The 18,787-nt window shown below is 38.3% G+C and overlaps 1 protein-coding gene across 4 annotated transcripts in view; it reads left to right on the top strand.

The window, feature by feature from the left end:
- LOC106872032 (uncharacterized) overlaps positions 1–18,787 on the top strand; it is a 335,806-nt gene that overhangs the window by 292,511 nt on the left and 24,508 nt on the right. For all 4 annotated transcript variants that reach the window (XM_014918872.3, XM_052969985.2, XM_089356175.1 and 1 more), the window contains exons 5-6: positions 8,307–8,383; positions 12,539–12,623. In XM_014918872.3, the coding sequence (XP_014774358.1) occupies positions 8,307–8,383; positions 12,539–12,623 (162 nt within the window). The remainder of the gene's footprint in view (positions 1–8,306; positions 8,384–12,538; positions 12,624–18,787) is intronic.

Genomic DNA, 18,787 nt, shown 5'->3' with positions numbered 1-18,787 from the left:
GTGTTTGATAAACTGTCTACATAATTGTCACATACTAGTGTTGTGTATGCTGTCTACATACCTGTAATATACTGTCTGTATGTGTGTGTGTGTGTGTTAAATAAAGGCTTGTGGTTTAGTAGTTAGGGTATTCATCTCAAGATTGTAAGTTCCTGAGTTCGATTTCCAGTGGTGCATTATGTCCTTGAGCAAGACACTTTATTTCATGTTGTTCCAGTCCACTCATCTAGCAAAGATGAGCAGTACCTGTATTTCTAAGGAGCCAGCCATGTCGCATTGTGTCATGCTGAATCTCCCTGAGAACTAACTACATTAAGGGTACGTGTGTCTCTGGAGTGCTCAGCCACTTGCACATTAATTCCACAAGCAGCTGTTCCATTTATCGGACCAACTGAAACCCTCGTCATCACGACCAACGGAGTGCCACTCATATATATATATATATTATACATTCCAGCCATGACTCTATAACTATATCATCTTAATATATCCAGGATTAATGATGCTGTGTGTCCTTCATTATCTAAGAGATAAGAAATATTTAGCTGCTGTTTCTAGTAAAATGAATGACCACATTGAACCTTCTCGTGTGTGTGTATGGGAGGGGATATCACACTTTCCTCCATTCATCACCAAGGTTTCATGTCAAAATAATTATGCATAATGTAACTATTGTTGGTGTATGATTTAATGGCAGCTAGTATTCTGTAGATAGCATTCATTATGTAACGTTCTTAGACAAGAGACTCCATTCTAGTTGCAATCCATGGCTAAGAAATGGATGGCAGAATTAAGCAACTCTTGAATCTTGTTTCAGTAATGTTTTAATGTAAATGCCTTGTGTAAAGTAAATCTACCGTGTTTGAAATAGGTACGTCATGTTTTGTAATTAGTGGAAGACGATGTCTGTCTTACAAGCCACACATCTAAGGTGTTTGTTCATTCCTAGCAACATTCTGTCAGTCAGGCTCTCTCCATCTCCACAGCTTGACACGTTGCAGCCAATTGTTATATAACCGTCTTCTCATGCCTGCACTGGTTACGGGTCACACGACATCTATCACCTTGGCAACAGTACAGCTATGTGGTGTCGTCATTTTCATATCCAGCAGAGCATGTTTAACCTTCAAGAACACACTTCATTATTACATGTGTGTGTGTGTATGTCTACTGATGTGTATTGTGAAAGTGATGAGAAGATTGATCTTTTTATATCAATATGATAGGGTATGTATCTATAAACGGCAGGAAAAAAAAAAAGACAGATGTAAAACTGAACTACCCCTCAAGAGAATTAAACCACACACACACATACACACCTCATGCTGACTGACCAAATGATCAACACTATTGACAAGTACATCCAACTGGTCAACAGTACATGACAGGCTTGATTCTCCTCTGAGAGTTGTTACTCTTTTACTTGTTTCAGTCATTTGACTGCGGCCATGCTTGAGCACCGCCTGTAGTCGAGCAAATCGACCCCAGGACTTATTCTTTGTAAGCCTAGTACTTATTCTATTGGTCTCTTTTGCCGAACCACTAAGTTACGGGGACATAAACACACCAGCATCGGTTGTCAAGCGATGGTGAGGGGGACAAACATAGACACACATACATATATATATATATATATATATATATATATACATATATACGACGGGCTTCTTTCAGTTTCCATCTGTAAAATCCACTCACAAGGCTTTGGTCGGCCTGAGGCTATAGTAGAAGACACTTGCCCAAAGGGCCAAGCAGTGGGACTGAACCCAGAACCATGTGGTTGGTAAGCAATATTGTTGGATATGTTTCTCTTACATTGTTGCTTACGGATGTATATAATTCAAAAATACAATTACACACACGCATGCAGGCACGTGTGTGTGTGTGTGTGTGTGTTTTATACAGTCTTGTTTAGAGTTTACAACGCAGTAGCAGAGAAGTAGTATATAGATGTATTTTACATTTGTATATTTAGTAATGTTATCTTAAATCATCCACACCATAATTTCAGGCTTATATCTGGGTGGATGTTAATCCAACTTGATTTGATGATATTCATTGTTATATCCAGTTGGATTAACAACATCCCGAGCATTTTTCCGTGCTGGTATCCCTAAAGATACCAACATAGAAAAATGTTGTTGATCTAATGGCGAGAGCCATCATCAGCAATTTCTTTCCATATCTGCTTTCTTCTTTTATTTCATTTTGTTTTTTCTTTCCCAAGATATCAAGCTTTGTTAATAGTGATCACTATCATGGTGTATCAGTCAAAGATATTGTTACTAAATATAACACATATAATAATAAGTTTAGAATGGTACAACGATGCACTATAAAACAAAAATGGACTATATACCTGCTGTAATTTGGTTATCTATAGTCTGATGATATTTCGGAATTACAATTCCTTCTTCAGATCTTCTTAGATAGAGTCTCTGCTATAAACTGTTTTCCAACGGTTTTCTTTTTTTTGGAAGTGTCTCAGTAGTGGTCTCACGAAGCTTCTTCCGAGTGCATTGTTGTACTATTCTAAACTTTTTATTCTTTACAAACAATACACAATGCTTCAAGCGAACTACAATACTCTCCTATAACACATATACATATAAATAAGTGTAAACATACATAAATGTTTATCACTGAGCTGTAAGATTAAAAGGTTCTTTTACTCTTTTACTCTTTTACTTGTTTCAGTCTTTTGACTGTGGCCATGCTGGAGCACCGCCTTTAGTCGAGCAAATCGACCCCAGGACTTATTCTTTAGAAGCCTAGTACTTATTCTATCAGTCTCTTTTGCTGAACCACTAAGTTACGGGGACATAAACACACCAGCATCGGTTGTCAAGCGATGTTGGGGGGACAAACACATACACATATACATATATATATACATATATACGACAGGCTTCTTTCAGTTTCCATCTACCAAATCCACTCACAAGGCTTTGGTCGGCCCAAGGCTATAGTAGAAGACCATTGCCCAAGGTGCCATGCAGTGGGACTGAACCCGGGACCATGTGGGTGGTAAGCAAGCTACTTACCACACAGCCACTCCTATGCCTATAAAGATTTACTAAGTGAACATGAGTTCAAACATTGCTCTCGGCATTGTTTTGTTGTTGTTGATAGTACCAGTCTAGAGCTGTGGATTAGCAGAGACAAAATAACATTCAATATCTGTTTCAGTTCTTTTTTGATGATGAATGGCAGTGCCTATAACAACATTGGTACCAAGTTGTAGGAGGCGCAATGGCCCAGTGGTTAGGGCAGCGGACTCGTGGTCATAGGATCGCGGTTTCGATTCCCAGACCGGGCGTTGTGAGTGTTTATTGAGCGAAAACACCTAAAGCTCCACGAGGCTCCGGCAGGGGATGGTGGCGAGCCCTGCTGTAATCTTTCACCTCAACTTTCTCTCACTCTTACTTCCTGTTTCTGTTGTGCCTGTAATTCAAAGGGTCAGCCTTGTCACACTGTGTCATGCTGAATATCCCCGAGAACTACGTTAAGGATACACGTGTCTGTGGAGTGCTCAGCCACTTGCACGTTAATTTCACGAGCAGGCTGTTCCGTTGATGGGTTCAAGTGGAACCCTCGACGGCGTAAGCGATGGAGTGCCAACAAACCAAGTTGTACCATTCTTGCCTTTTACATTGATGTAGAAAGAGAGGCTTCCGAGCAAGAGCTACTGGCAATTACATCCACCCTCCTCAAAAGCCCCTTCACGCAGGCCTGCACCTTCAAGAAGAACCTTCTGGGTGCAGCTACAAAGATTGTCTTTAACTCATTGACTGTGAAATTAAATTTCATGGATGCCAGCATAGTTGTCCAACCCATGCCAGCATGGAAAACGGACGTTAAACGATGATGATGGTTCCTGCAATGATATTAAATATCTACCAAAAAATAGAAGTTTTATTTTCTGTAAGTTATGTTGCCTCGCTAAACTTGATCTCAACAAAAAAATAGTTTCAAACATGACATGTCTGAACAAAAGATGGATTGGTATATAAACCACTTTCTGCAATTAAGGGTAACGAAATTTTGAGTGGATGCATCTGATTTCTGCAGTAAAAGGATTAATTGAACAAATTACACAGGCCATTGATTGTCATCGATGATCACAGTTATGTCATAAACTTAGCCAATTAACCACGGCCGTGCAGCATCTAAAACCAATATATGTATATAGCCACTATCATCACCACTACTACTGCCAATACTGTGGCGGACATAAATCGTTTAGGTACACAATCTCTACCACTGCTACATCTATTTCTTATTCTCCAACTATGAAGGGTGACATAGCATGTTTTCCATACAGGTATCACCCTAACTTCTTGGCCAAAGTATTTGGAGCTAGATGTGTGTCTTATCTAAGGAGCACAGTATAAGATTTGTTACAGGACTTGAACATTTGATGTACCAACTGTATCAGAAAACTACCTGACCATAGTCCTATAATAGTCTACTCAAATACTCCCCTCCTCTCTCTCACCATATACACACTCAACATGGCCGTATGATGAATAAGAAGATTTATTTTGCAATCCTATGATTCTCAGTTTGATCCAACTCTGTAGCACTTTCGATGAGTAATTTCTACCACAAGTTCAGATGAATCTGAGCCTGGTGAGTTAAACTGAGTTGACGGAAACTTTGTGAAACCTCTTCTCTTTTACTCTTTTACTTGTTTCAGTCATTTGACTGCGGCCATGCTGGAGCACCACCTTTAGTTGAGCAAATCGACCCCAGGACTTATTCTTTGGAAGCCTAGTACTTATTCTATCAGTCTATTTTGCTGAACCACTAGGTTACGGGGACGTAAACACACCAGCATCGGTTGTCAAGCGATATTGGGGGGACAAACACAGACACACAAACACACACACACATACATATATATATATATACATATATACGACGGGCTTCTTTCAGTTTCCGTCTACCAAATCCACTTAGAAGGCTTTGGTTGGCCTGAGGGTATAGGAGAAGACACTTGCCCAAGGTGCCACGCAGTGGGACTGAACCTTGAACCATGTGATTCGTAAGCAAGCTACTTACCACACAGCCACTCCTGTGGATCATATTTGTTTTTGAGTGGCAGACTTAATCTGTCATCTGATATAACACTACCATCAGCTCTTGGATGCCTTCAGGGGAGGGAGACCACTCTGTTTGCATGCAGTTGAAGCAGGTTTCCCATACTGCAGCAACTTATGAATCAAATCATTGTTTCTTTCACTCCTTTTCTCCATCAGACTCTGGAAAAAGGTTACATGTGTTTCCATTCCACGTTTGACTAAGCTATGAAAAAGAAATACACACAAATCCTTACAATAGCACACACACACACACTCCCTCTCTCACTCTCTCTCTCTCTACCTCTCTCCCTCTCTCTCCCTCTCCCACCTCTTCCTCTTTCCTTTCCCCTCTTTCTCTTTCATCACTGGTATTTCATTTGCAATTACTTGTACTTATATACCACAATCACCATTTTTCTATGAAATCCATAAAATTTGGGTCTGTGCCAAACTTGAAGGGTGACTCAGCCATTTAGAAGGTCAAATACTGCGGCAGCAGCTGACCTACCCAATCCAAACTGGGGAAGTGCATCATTATTATTCTAAAATCTAGATCATTCTAACAGCACCATATAGAGACCAGTGCTGACTTTCAGTTTTTCTTAGGTTGTTTTTTTTTAAGACTAAGTTCTCATTGATCATATGGACCAGGGTCAGAAACATTCCATCTGTAATCACCCTTTTTTTTTCTTTCATGCATACCATATCTAGGGTTACACATGATCTTCCCGTTTGTTTAAGACAAGGGTGCAATATGTGGGTATTTTGGTTGCTATTACTAGCAAGTTGAGTGACTGCAAGAGGCTTCTTTGTTGGCAAGAATTTCTTTTAAGCTAAGTGGATGAGGACTAATACATCTTTTCACTGTTTGTTGTTTGGCCCCAAATTGCCTATAATTAAGCGGGCCTATGATCAAATCAGATTGATCCCTAATATTAGGTCTGGTTTGAAAATGTCATGGGCAAACACCATTTCCACTGACCATATAAATTAAATCTTATCAAACTACAACCTCTGAAGCTCTACGTGGTTGCTTGGCCGGCAAGAAATGGGAGCTGAATTTTCTCAAATCTCACCCTACTATCTTAAAAACAAAGAACGCATTTGTCAGGTTATGGTCAGCTTGGGACAACAACAACAACAACAACAACAACAACAACAATAATAAAAAAAGAATTTTTTAAATTTTTGAATGTCGTGTCAAATAACGTGAAAATCATGTCAGCTTTGTTGAGGAATTGTGGATTTGGAATTGTTTGCATTGATATTGTTCTCTAAAAATGTCTTCCCCACTCTTTTTCCACATTGGTGAAAGCCAGCAGTTGTCATAGCAACTTGTAACTTCATTTCCATAATGTAATCTGATTATTATTAAACTATTTCTCTGATTGAAAGTTATCAAAGCATTGATGTTGTTGTTGTTGTTCCTTTGATCTTCACATTCTTGCCTCTCTGTGGCGCTGTGTGGATGGATGCAGTGTCTCTGTGTGTTTGATGCTGTAGTACTGGACGTGGTGGCGGCGGTGTTGGTGGTGATAAAAGAATTTATAGTATATGTTGTGATAGTGATGTTGGCTGTAGTGGTGGTGGTAGTGATGGTAATAGAGATCAAGATAAGGAGATCTAAGAAATACAGTAGTGAGGGATCACCTTCAGAATGTAATTGTAGAAGACACATACAGGATGTAGTGATGAAAGACAGCTATAGAATATAGTTGTGAAAGACAGCGAAAGAAGATTGCCTGGAAGATAGCTACAAAGTGTAGTGGTTGGCGGGGATAGCCACAGAGAGTAGTGGTAGAAGACAGCTATGGGATGTGGCTGTGTGGAGGCACCGACAGAATATAGTTGTGGGGAGGCACTGACAATGTGGTTGTGGAGGATAGTAATAGAATGTAGTGATGAGAAATAGCTACTGAATGTACTATCAGGAGACAGTTGCAGAGTGTAGTTGTGGAGGGCAGTTGTAGGGTATAGGTGCTGGTAGGAGACAGCTATGGAATATAGTTGTGGAATGTAGCAGCTAGAAAAGGTAGTTGTGGAAAACAGCTAGAAAATGTAATTGTGGAAGACAGTTAGGAAATGTAGTTGTGGAAGATAGCTACAAAATGTAGTTGTGGAAGACAGCTAGGAAATGTAGTTGTGGAAGACAGCTAGGAAATGTAGTCATGGAAAAAAGCTAGGAAATGTAGTTGTGGAAGACAGCTAGCAAATGTAATTGTGGAAGACAGCTAGGAAATGTAGTCATGGAAAAAAAGCTAGAAAATGTAATTGTGGAAGACAGCTAGAAAATGTAATTGTGGAAAAAAGCTAGGAAATATAATCGTGGAAGACAGCTAGCAAATGTAGTTGTGGAAGACAGCTAGGAAATGTAATTGTGGAAGACAGCTAGGAAATGTAGTTGTAGAAGACAGCTAGGAAATGTAATTGTGGAAGACAACTACTAGTTGTAGTTGTGGAAGAGAAGACAGCTATAGAATGTATGAATGATTTATGGTACAACTAAGGGGTTTAGTGGTGGGAAACTGAAAGAGATGACTTCAAAATGTAAGTGATGTGAGGGAGTTACTGGATTTGTGGTGGAGGGGATTTACTACATGTGCTATCCACAAGTATACAATGTAGTTGTTGCAATGTACATTTGTTACAAATTCTTGGCCACCCAATCTCTGATGATCACTCAATGTATCTCACTTTCTAGACCTCTACCATACTAAACATTTTATTTAGTTCTGCCATCTCATGAATTTAACCGTCAGGATTTTCATCTCTGCTTACATCTCCCTCCCACAAACACTGACCTACAAATATGAAGGTGGATATTTACTGCAGGCTTGAGAGTTCTAAGAAGTCACAGATGCCATCCATTCCGCTTCCTCTGACCATCTTTACCCTTTAGTATTCGGATTACTTTGTCAAATCTGAAGCTCATTTATTCACATTGCTTTTGAATTAATCATAAATTATCTTGTAGCTTCAAGATTTCGATGATGTGATTGTTTATTTTTAGAATGACACTGTAGGATAGGTGTGAAAGACCAGATCTGGCCAGTTTGAACATAAAGCTGGTCAAATATTTTGGTCAGATACGGTCAGTTTAAACGTTAAAGGGTTAAATATATATAAAAAAAAGTGGCGGGGAGACATATATCCAAAATGGGGGCATTGTGTAAGAAGAGGGAAGCAGTTATAATTGGAGCCTTTTCTCTTGTTTTCATCAAGGTGGAGGACAATATGGAGACGTTTATGAAGCTGTATGGAAGACATACAATAAAACAGTAGCTGTGAAAACTCTCAAGGTAAGTACATTATTTATGTATAAATTCTGTAGTCTTAACTATTTTCTCCAATCCATTCTGGACTGATTACTCTGGGACATCTTTCACTCATTTACTCATTTACTTGTTTCAGTTATTTGACTGTGGCCATGCTGGAGCACCACCTTTAGTCGAACAAATCAACCCCCAGGACTTATTCTTTGTAAGCCTAGTACTTATTCTATCGGTCTCTTTTGCCGAGCCGCTAAGTTACGGGGACGTAAACACACCAGCATCGGTTGTCAAGTGATGTTGGGGGGACAAACATATACACACACGCACATACATACACACACACACACACATATATATATATATATATATATACGACGGGCTTCCTTCAGTTTCCGTCTACCAAATCCACTCACAAGGCTTTGGTCGGCCCGAGCCTATAGTAGAAGACACTTGCCCAAGGTGCCACGCAGTGGGACTGAACCCGGAGCCATGTGGTTGGTAAGCAAGCTACTTACCACACAACCACTCCTACGCCTATGTATAGTTTTTATTTCACTTGTTATCAAACATTGTGTGTGGATATGTGTATCTGTTGTTAGTGTCATTGTTTAACTTCCAGCTCAGCCCTGACTGAGCAATATCTATGAAGAAAGGTGTTCCAGTTATGACAATCACACCTTTTATTCAATGGAAACATATATAATCACAGTGATTTTCATACTAGCACAATATTTTGAAAGAGGAGAATAGTCAATCCACATCGACCCTGGAGGGACTTGAACCCAAGACAACAGAAAACAACTTAGATATTGCTGCAAAAAGCATTCATTATGTGGCCTATATCACAGCCAAATCTCCAAATCTCCATTTAGATTAATTTTCTCATGACCTCTGTGTTTCAATTAGTTTAGAAAAATAATGGAGAAATTGGAGGGAAAATTCAAGTAGGTTGGTGACAAAAGGGTTAATCCTTGCTAATGTATGTGTCCTGAAAACTCTTTACTCATATCAAACATGTTTTATTTTATTGGCAAACACCCAGAGATCAATCTGTTACACTTCTGCCATTGCACTGTCTGACCAGAATTAAGTGGGACAATCTGCTTACATCTTGCATTCATTGTGAGATTTGTCTCTTGCCTCATTAATATTATTGAAACTAGTGGTACATACACACATATATAAACGTGTATACACACACACACACACACACACACACACACACACACTTCCAGAGAGAGAGAGAGAGAGAAAGAGAAGAAGAAGGGCCATTGTGCTTCTTGAATTGGGTTTACAAACTTAGCTTAATAATGACCTTGATAACTATTAAAAGAAGTTTTTAGGGAGGGAGGAGGCATTTTAAATCAGCCACTTTAATCACGTAATTATATTATTTTAAAGTTAATTATTGTTTTACTCAATTTATTTTGGATATGTTGTTAATTGCTAATTGTCAGATTTCATTGCTACTTTTCTCCAGGAGGCAGCGTTCACTTCCGTTTTGGTTCACTGCAAAATTCCTGGGCCAATTCCATTATGAGACATTCAGGTCATAAGATCCGCTAAATGTCACTAAGTATTTTAATCATTTATTTAGAACTGTGTTAAGAGGTTGAGAGCTTTTTTTTATAATTTAATATTCATATCTATTGTTAGCCAACTCAGAATGGTGATTAATCTTTCCTTGAAAACAAAATGGTTAGAAAGTTCACAAATTAATATGTTATTTGTTCTTTAAAGTCCCCTGATAATTCATTGTTATAATGAATAAATAAAAGATTATTTTTATAATTATATTTTAATATGAAAAACAACACCACTGTATTTCCTTATTAATACTATTAACATGGTTAGCATGAGCTGCTTGACTTGTTTTATTGTGAAGTGCCCTAGGGACAGGCATACACTAACTGCAACTACCCTCTCACTTCTCCTCTTTTCCTTAAGACTTTAATGCCTGTCTTAGGAATAATGTTTTTGGTGAATTCCCACTAACTTAGAACATGCAGCTCTCAGTAGCACAAGAATTGTTGGGTGGATAGCAGTTTCTTGAATCCGTGAAATTAGTTATTTCCTTGTTCTTTATGACATTTTTGGTAAAACACTCTTAAAAATTGGCACCACTACAAACGATGTTTTGATGAATATTCTTTTTTTTTTTATTATTGTTTCTTCAAAATATTACAACTAAAATAGAGCAAATTAAAAAAAAAAAAAATACAAATTTCAAAATTCGTTGAAATTCATTTTGATATTTCCGTTTTGAAAATCTGAAAATTTTAAAAATTAATATAATGATGTGAAATAGTCAGTTATAGCAGACTACTGATGTAGAACCAAAAAGTTTAATTAAGCCATAGATTATAATACTATATCTGTTTTGGCTTGCAATTTTCAAGTTTAGCCAGCCTCTTCAGATGGTAGATCTATTTTGATCTATGTTAAACAGCATTAATTTTTCTAGTGGTTTTGATGTTAGAGATCCTGATCTTGTCAAATTACATATTCTAACTACCGAGATATTTTTAAAATGGAAGAATCAATCACGCTGGACTGGCTCCCGTGCAGGTGGCACGTAAAAAACACCTTTTTGAGCATGGCCGTTGCCAGTACCGCCTGACTGACCTTCATGCCGGTGGCACATAAAAGCACCCACTACACTCTCGGAGTGGTTGGCGTTAGGAAGGGCATCCAGCTGTAGAAACTCTGCCAGATCAGATGGGAGCCTGGTGCAGCCTTCTGGTTTGCCAGTCCTCAGTCAAATCGTCCAACCCATGCCAGCATGAAAAGCGGATGTTAAACGATCATGATGATGTGGCTGTTGGCTCCATACCAATTTGTCAGGGGCCACTAATAGCCACAAATTTTCCAAGCAGATGCACAGTGAGTTTGAGTGAGAAGAACGAGGAGTCCATCACTCCTAGACTGGTCTTACCTTATTGTGTACTTGTTCTTGAGTATTTATGTTGCTGTACTATTATTTGATATTTGTTGACCCAGTGCTAACTTCACTTATTCTTTTAACACAATCGTGTTTCTGTTCTACTGGGATTCTGGTAACACTCCTCATCAGGCTAGCCTGATGAGGTTGCTGGTTTAGGTGGCAATTACCAATCAGGTAACTAGTTACATAGTGATATATGTGCCCTTTGCATAGGCGTAGGAGTGGCTGTGTGGTAAGTAGCTTGCTTACAAACCACATAGTTCCGGGTTCAGTCCCACTGTGTGGCATCTTGGGCAAGTGTCTTTTACTATAGCCTTGAGCCAACCAAAGCCTTGTGAGTGGATTTGGTAGACGGAAACTGAAAGAAGCCCGTCGTATATATATATATATATATATATATATATGTATGTGTGTGTATATGTTTGTGTGTCTGTGTTTGTCCCCCCAACGTTGCTTGACAACCGATGCTGGTGTGCTTACGTCCCCGTAACTTAGCGGTTCGGCAAAAGAGACCGATAGAATAAGTACTAGGCTTACAAGGAATAAGTCCTGGGGTCGATTTGCTCGACTAAAGGCGGTGCTCCAGCATGGCCACAGTCAAATGACTGAAACAAGTAAAAGAGTAAGAGTATAACTGTGATGACTCTTTCAAAATGTAGTTGTTTTAGCTTCGTCACATGACCTCAAATTAAATCATTTGCTAAACAAGTACAGCTCCCGTCATCATCATCATCATTTAGCATCCATTTTTCATGCTGGCATTGGTGGGGTGGTGTGACAGGATCATGCAAGCTGCAGTGCTGTGTCAAACTCCAATGTCAGCTTTGAGATAATTTCTATGGCTGGATGCCCTTCCTAACTCCAACTCCTTTATAGTATGTACAGGGTGCTTTTTTTCATGCCTCGGACACCAGTGAGGTTACCAAGTAACTTGCAAGACGGAAAATGAACAGGTAAAAGCTCCCTTGTTTAAGGGGAAGGCCTAATATTTAACAGTGGTGATGGCTTTATGTCAGGCATTGAGAGTCCAGAGGGACAAACACAGATGTTATACTATAGAGCAGATACATGGCTACCCCACATTATATGTAACTTTAAAAAAAAATAATTCAAAAGTGGACTTGTAATGCAAACAGTCTTTGAAATTTTCAGTGTTTTTGCCCGAGAAATTTATTATGAAACAAGATTTGTGAGAATTTGATTTTAATATTCTGTTTCATGTTTGTTTTGTGTTGTAGGAAGATACCATGGCTTTAAAAGACTTTCTTGAAGAAGCTGCCATCATGAAAGAAATGAAGCATCCAAATTTAGTCCAATTATTAGGTAACTAAGCAGTCTTCATATTATTCTTTGTTGATGTCATTGTTTTGATCAGTGGTCCTCAACCAGGGTCCATATGGCCCTCTGGGTGTCCATATAAGATTTTGTTGTTAGAATTTATGTGTAATAAATTTGTTAGACTTCTACGATACATAAAATATTTTATTTTGCACAATTCCTAATAATATTTAATTACCAAAATATTGAATGGCTATGGGTGTCCATCTGAGTTTAAGATAGGAAGCAAAGGGGTCTATAAGCAAAAAATGGTTGAGAACCACTGGTTTAGATCTAAGTCAGCCCTGATCAGGTAGATCTTTGATCAAAGTTATTCCATCAATACAATCTTATCTTTTTTTTTTTTTTTTTTCAGGCATACTGTATCTAGGATTACATTATCCAATGCATCCTTTTTTAGAGTGTGATTTAAGGGATATTTATTTGCTATTTCTAGCATAGAGGCTCCTTTGTTGGTTTGTTGTTATTGGTATTGTTGATGCAATAGTGATGCTGTGTTTCGAGGTTAATGTTATTAATCTGGTTCAGACTTTAATGATCTTTTCTACTACAAGCCCTCATCATCATCATCATTGTCGTTTAACGTCCGCTTTCCATGCTAACATAGGTTGGACGATTTGACTGAGGGCTGGTGAAACCAGATGGCTACACCAGGCTCCAATCTGATTTGGCAGAGTTTCTACAGCTGGATTCCCTTCCTAACACCAACCACTCCAAGAGTGTAGTGGGTGCTTTTACATGCCACCAGCACGAAGGCCAGTCGCCGGCAACGGCCACGCTCAAAATGGTGTATTTTACTTGCCACCTGCACAGGAGCCAGGGGCACTACATCTGAAATTTCAGTGGGGAGGGAGCTAGTTGATTATATCAACTCCAATGCTCAACTGGGACTTATTTCATTCACCTTGGTGAAATTTGAACTTAGAATATGAAGCCGGAAGAAATGCCTCTAAGCATTTTGTCTGGCATGCTAACGGTTCTTAATTATAATAATAACAAGAGCAGTCAGAGAGCGCAAACCTCTGCCAAGGCAACACCAATGTCCCTGTAGTTATAGGTGCATTAGGAACTATCCCTAAAGATTTGAACAGATGGATAGAGGAAATAAGCATAAAACTTAGTTTAGTGCAGCTTCAAAAAACAGTGTTATTAGGGAAAGCTAGGATTCTTTGGAAGTTTTTTGGCATCTGACATTACTTGTTGTAGCCTAATATTAGGAATTTTTCTTTTACAACAGTTTAATCTGTTGTGCATATATGAAATAATAATAATAATAACAATAATAATAATGATGTGAGGTTTGATATAGGTATAGCCTCTTATTTCTTTCTTGCTTTGTAACTTCTGCCATCCTACTGTATTCTGTCTGCCCCTTATTTTCATTGCATCTCTAATAATCCTTGGTTATATTTGTATGCCAGGGAACTGCTAAACGGGGCTGGTTTTGCCTGTATACTCTCACCATTGTAGCTTGTGACATTCCCCCCTCCTCCCCCAAGTAATAACTGCTAAATATAGTCAGTTTAATATGTACTTTCTCACCACAGTACCTTTCTGCTACATCTTTAATAACCGTTGATAGTAACTCCACTGAATACAATGATTAACCGACATCTCAATGCTTGCTGTAGTATTTCTCTTTTTTTTTTTCTCATCAATGCGTTCAGTTCAATTTATTCAAATATGTGTAACATCAGTTTCCATGCTAACGGATGATTAAATGTTTTATTTCCTCTCTGATCTACTCTGTTTCACACACAAACACTCACACACACGTGTGATTTAAGAGAATTGCATTTTTCAATGGAGCTATTGTAGAAAACCATTCATCTTGCAGGTAGCATAGCATTGTGTACCACACAACTCAGACATGTCAAGTCAGTTAATTGTGCTAGACTATATAGACAGTTTCTTTCCCGTTCCCAGCATCTTTTAGAATCTATCTTCTGCTTCCAGGTCTCCTTGACATAATGTTGGAGATGAGGGTAGTCTGTTCTTTTTTTTTTTGTTTCTGTTTTTGGATTAGTTTTTTTATTTTGCTTTTGTTACCATTTTCGAAATTCTGATAAAACTGTACTGCATTTCTGCTTCTGATATCATCTCTCACTCTACTATTGCTTTAATTAATTTTAATGATAGTAATTAAGTAATTAATAAGAGACGATAATAACAATAATGGTAGTAATTAATAATAATAATGATGGTAATGATAATGATTTCTAGCAACTGCACAAAGCCATGAATATTGCGAGAGAGAAATATATGTATTTGATAATATCAGCCTCCACTTCTGTCCCCAGTATTTAACTGGTACTTATTCTATCAACTTGCAGAGAGATATAATCAAATTAGTTGTCTCTCTACTTGTACTTATTTACTGACTCCGGGTAGATTAACGGCAAAAGACTGGGTGTGATGTGAACACATGTAAAGGGACATAACTAAATACTGCAAAGCGTTTTGTTCAGTTCTTTGCTGTGTCTGTCAATTCACAACCTTAATAATAATAATAATAATAATAATAATAATAATAACAATAATAATAATCTTTTCTGCTGTAGGCACAAGGCCCAAACTTTTGGGGGAGGGGGCCAGTAGATTAGATCGACCCCAATATGCAACTGGTACTTAATTTATCAACCCTGAAAGGATGAAAAGCAAAGTCGACCTCGGTGAAATTTGAACTCAGAACGTACAGACAGACAAAATACTGCTAAGCATTTTGCCTGGTGTGCTAATGTTTCTGCCAGCTCAGACAACAGCAACAGCCTTAACAACAGCAACAACAACAATAATAATCATGATGATGATGAACTTTCTTAAATTAGTACTGTACTCAAATTTTTGATGTCATAAATGACCCAGTACAATCTCTGGTACTTATTTCTTTTTTAAACTTACAGACAGCATTTGAACATAAGAGAATGCAATTACCGTATCTACTTCTGTATAATACCCACTTGTGTATTATATGCAGACTGAGCTACAGGTTATGTCTGGAAAAAATATCTTGTAATATGTCCTGACTTTTCTTCAGTATTACGATGCATGGAAATATATTAAAAAAAAATTAGTTAGATTTATTATAATTGCTATATAAATACATTGGGAAAGTTCACATATCCTGAAAGTGACCTTTGAACTTCACCAATGTGTGTCCTGAATTGTGAAGTCAATATTGTGGAAATTGTACATAAGTGTTATTGATGTACATGTTCAGTGTTGTTTACTGAAAATCATTTTATTTTCTGGCTTTGGGTCAAAGAAAAAACAACAATGAAATCAGTAAAAGAATTACATTTAAAATTATCATCAGGCATGGCTGTGTGGTAAGAAGCTTGTTTCTCAACCACCTGGTTCTGGGTTCAGTCCCATTATGTGGCACGTTAGGCAAGTGTCTTCTGTATCCCTGAGCTGTTCAAAGCCTTGCAAGCGCATTTAGTAGATGGAAATAATAATACTGATAATAATTGCTACAAATTTTGGCATAAGGCCAGCAATTTTAGGAGTGCAGCAAGTTGAATTATATTGACGCCCTGGGTTAATATTGTACTGAATATTTTATTGACCCTGTAAGGCTGAAAAATGAAGTTGATCTCAGAGGTATTTGAATTCAGAATGTAAAGAGAGACAAAATACCACCGAGACTGGTGAAATACTGCTAAGCATTTCGCTTGGTGTGCTAATGACTCTTCCAACCTGCTGCCTTAGTAATAATGATAATTATAATAATCCCTTCTACTAAAGGCACAAGGCCTGAAATTTTGGGGGAGGGGTCTAGTCAATTACCGCAACCCCAGTGTTTCATCGGTACTTAATTTATCGGTCCCCGAAAGGATCAAAGGCAAAGTTGACATTGGATTCATTTCATATAATTGTTGTTGTTGGCACTCCGTCGCTTACGACGTCGAGGGTTCCAGTTGATCCTATCAACGGAACAACCTGCTCGTGAAATTAACATGCAAGTGGCTGAGCACTCCACAGACATGTGTACCCATAACGTAGTTCTCAGGGATATTCAGCGTGACACAATGTGACAAGGCTGACCCTTTGAATTACAGGCACAACAGAAACAGGAAATAAGAGTGAGAGAAAGTTGTGGTGAAAGAGTACAGTAGGGCTCGCCACCATCCCCTGCCGGAGCCTCGTGGAGCTTTAGGTGTTTTCGTTCAATAAACACTCACAACGCCCGGTCTGGGAATCGAAACCGTGATCCTATGACCGCGAGTCCGCTGCCCTAACCACTGGGCCATTGCGCCTCCACATTTCATATAATAATTATAATATAATAACTAAATGCCCCGATGCAGTACCAGGCAGTGGCTCTCGTGGCTTCTGCTCTTAACTGATAGGAAGTGTTTAACATGTACATATTTCGTCTTGGTGTGAAAATTGGGTTACAGCAAATATTCTGGTTGTGATGCACGTGCTTGGTGTACCCTTATCGGTCGGGTAGTTAGGATAGATATATTGGTCTTCGTATATTTGTACCCCTCTGTCACTTTGATGGCATGTGCTCTGCTCTCTCACTCAATAATGATACTACTACTACTACTACTACTACTACTACCACCACCACCACCACCACCACCACCAATAATAATAATGATAATAATAATAGTAATAATAATAATATATTGTTGTTATTATTATTGTTGTTGTTATTATTATTATTATTATTATTATTATTATTATTATTATTATTATTGCAACAGCAACAACTATTACATGCTATTATTATTAGCAGTCTTGAGTCTTGGTGATGACATGTCTCCTCAAATCTCAAGGGTCTTTCTTAGGATTCTTGCAGGATACAGGATTGCTCTTTTCTGTAAGCTGACGATGCAAGTCTCAATCCCAACATCCTTCAGTCTCTTAGGTAGCAGTTTCGACATTGTGCCAAGCGCATCGTTACCACAGGACTAGTGCTTCAACTACTATGGTCCAACCCATGCTAGCATGGAAAACGGATGTTAAATGATGATGATGATGATGGTGATGATTTCTTTGCAGTACTAGTTGTATATTGTTCTGTCATTGCATAAGGGATTATTCAAGTGAATCTCGTCCTCTTTGCGCTGCTAGGTTTTTGTTTTTCCTTCAATATCTCTATATTTCTGTCTTGTCTTTTAAAACCATATGCAGGAAGTTAGCGTCTGTAATAGGTTCCTCCTAGATTAATTTCATTGGAACCTTAAGGAGTGATATAATGACGGGTGATGATGATGATGATGATGATGATGATGATGATGACGATGACGATGACGACGACGACGACGATGACGATGACGACGACGACGACACTGGCTATGTTTGTATAGAAAGTTAGGGGGTACTGTTCTCCTACTGCCCTTCCCTTTCGTCTCTTTTCATCTCTCCCATCTCCACAGCTGTTTTTCTTGACAAGTAGTTTGTTCTTACTTAGAAATCTTTTCCAGAGAGTTTTTATTATTATCATTATTATTATTATTATTATTATTATTATTATTATATTTTTTTCGTTCTTTGATTGCTAATCTCACAACTCCGTGTCATCTTTGTCTGCAGTGCTATCATAGTTATTCACCTGCATGCTGGGATGGAAGTGGGCTGCTTCGTTGATGAGCTGCATTGTTAATTAATAGGTACCAAACTAACGAGAGAGAGAGGGTCTCTATGCAGTTGCTGAACTTGCTAGAAATAGCAATCTCGATACCCTTCAGATCTCACCCTAACTAACATCTTAAATAAAGAAGGATATGACGTGTGTAATGTAATCCCTAATAGACAGAAAGTTGATAGGTCTGTTTGCTTAGAGTGAGCCTGGTGTTAAATAACAAGAACAAGTACCATCCTACTGCAAATATGACAAAACCTGCATGTCAGCAGACCTTGCTAAGATATTCTTGTCTACCGCTTGGATTTCTATGTTATGTGTGTGTGTGTATACTAGGGTCAATGGTATCAACTGGCCTCCTGCCCCAAAAACTGTTGGAACTTGTGCCTAAATTAGGGACCATTATTATCATTATGTTTTGGTTTTGCTTTATTTGTGTTGCATCCAAGATTCAATTATTATTATTATTATTCAGTAGTTTTATTTTTATAATGTGCTTTCACTTTACTACCGAGCGCAGCTCTGTGTGTCTTGGGTATGTGCTGTGGTTTGC

The sequence above is a fragment of the Octopus bimaculoides genome, chromosome 8, assembly GCF_046866305.1.
Source record: "Octopus bimaculoides isolate indiv1 chromosome 8, ASM4686630v1, whole genome shotgun sequence".
Lineage (NCBI taxonomy): Eukaryota > Metazoa > Mollusca > Cephalopoda > Octopoda > Octopodidae > Octopus > Octopus bimaculoides.
The sequence above is the reverse complement of the archived record's forward strand: the minus strand, read 5'-3'. Positions and strand labels throughout refer to the sequence as shown.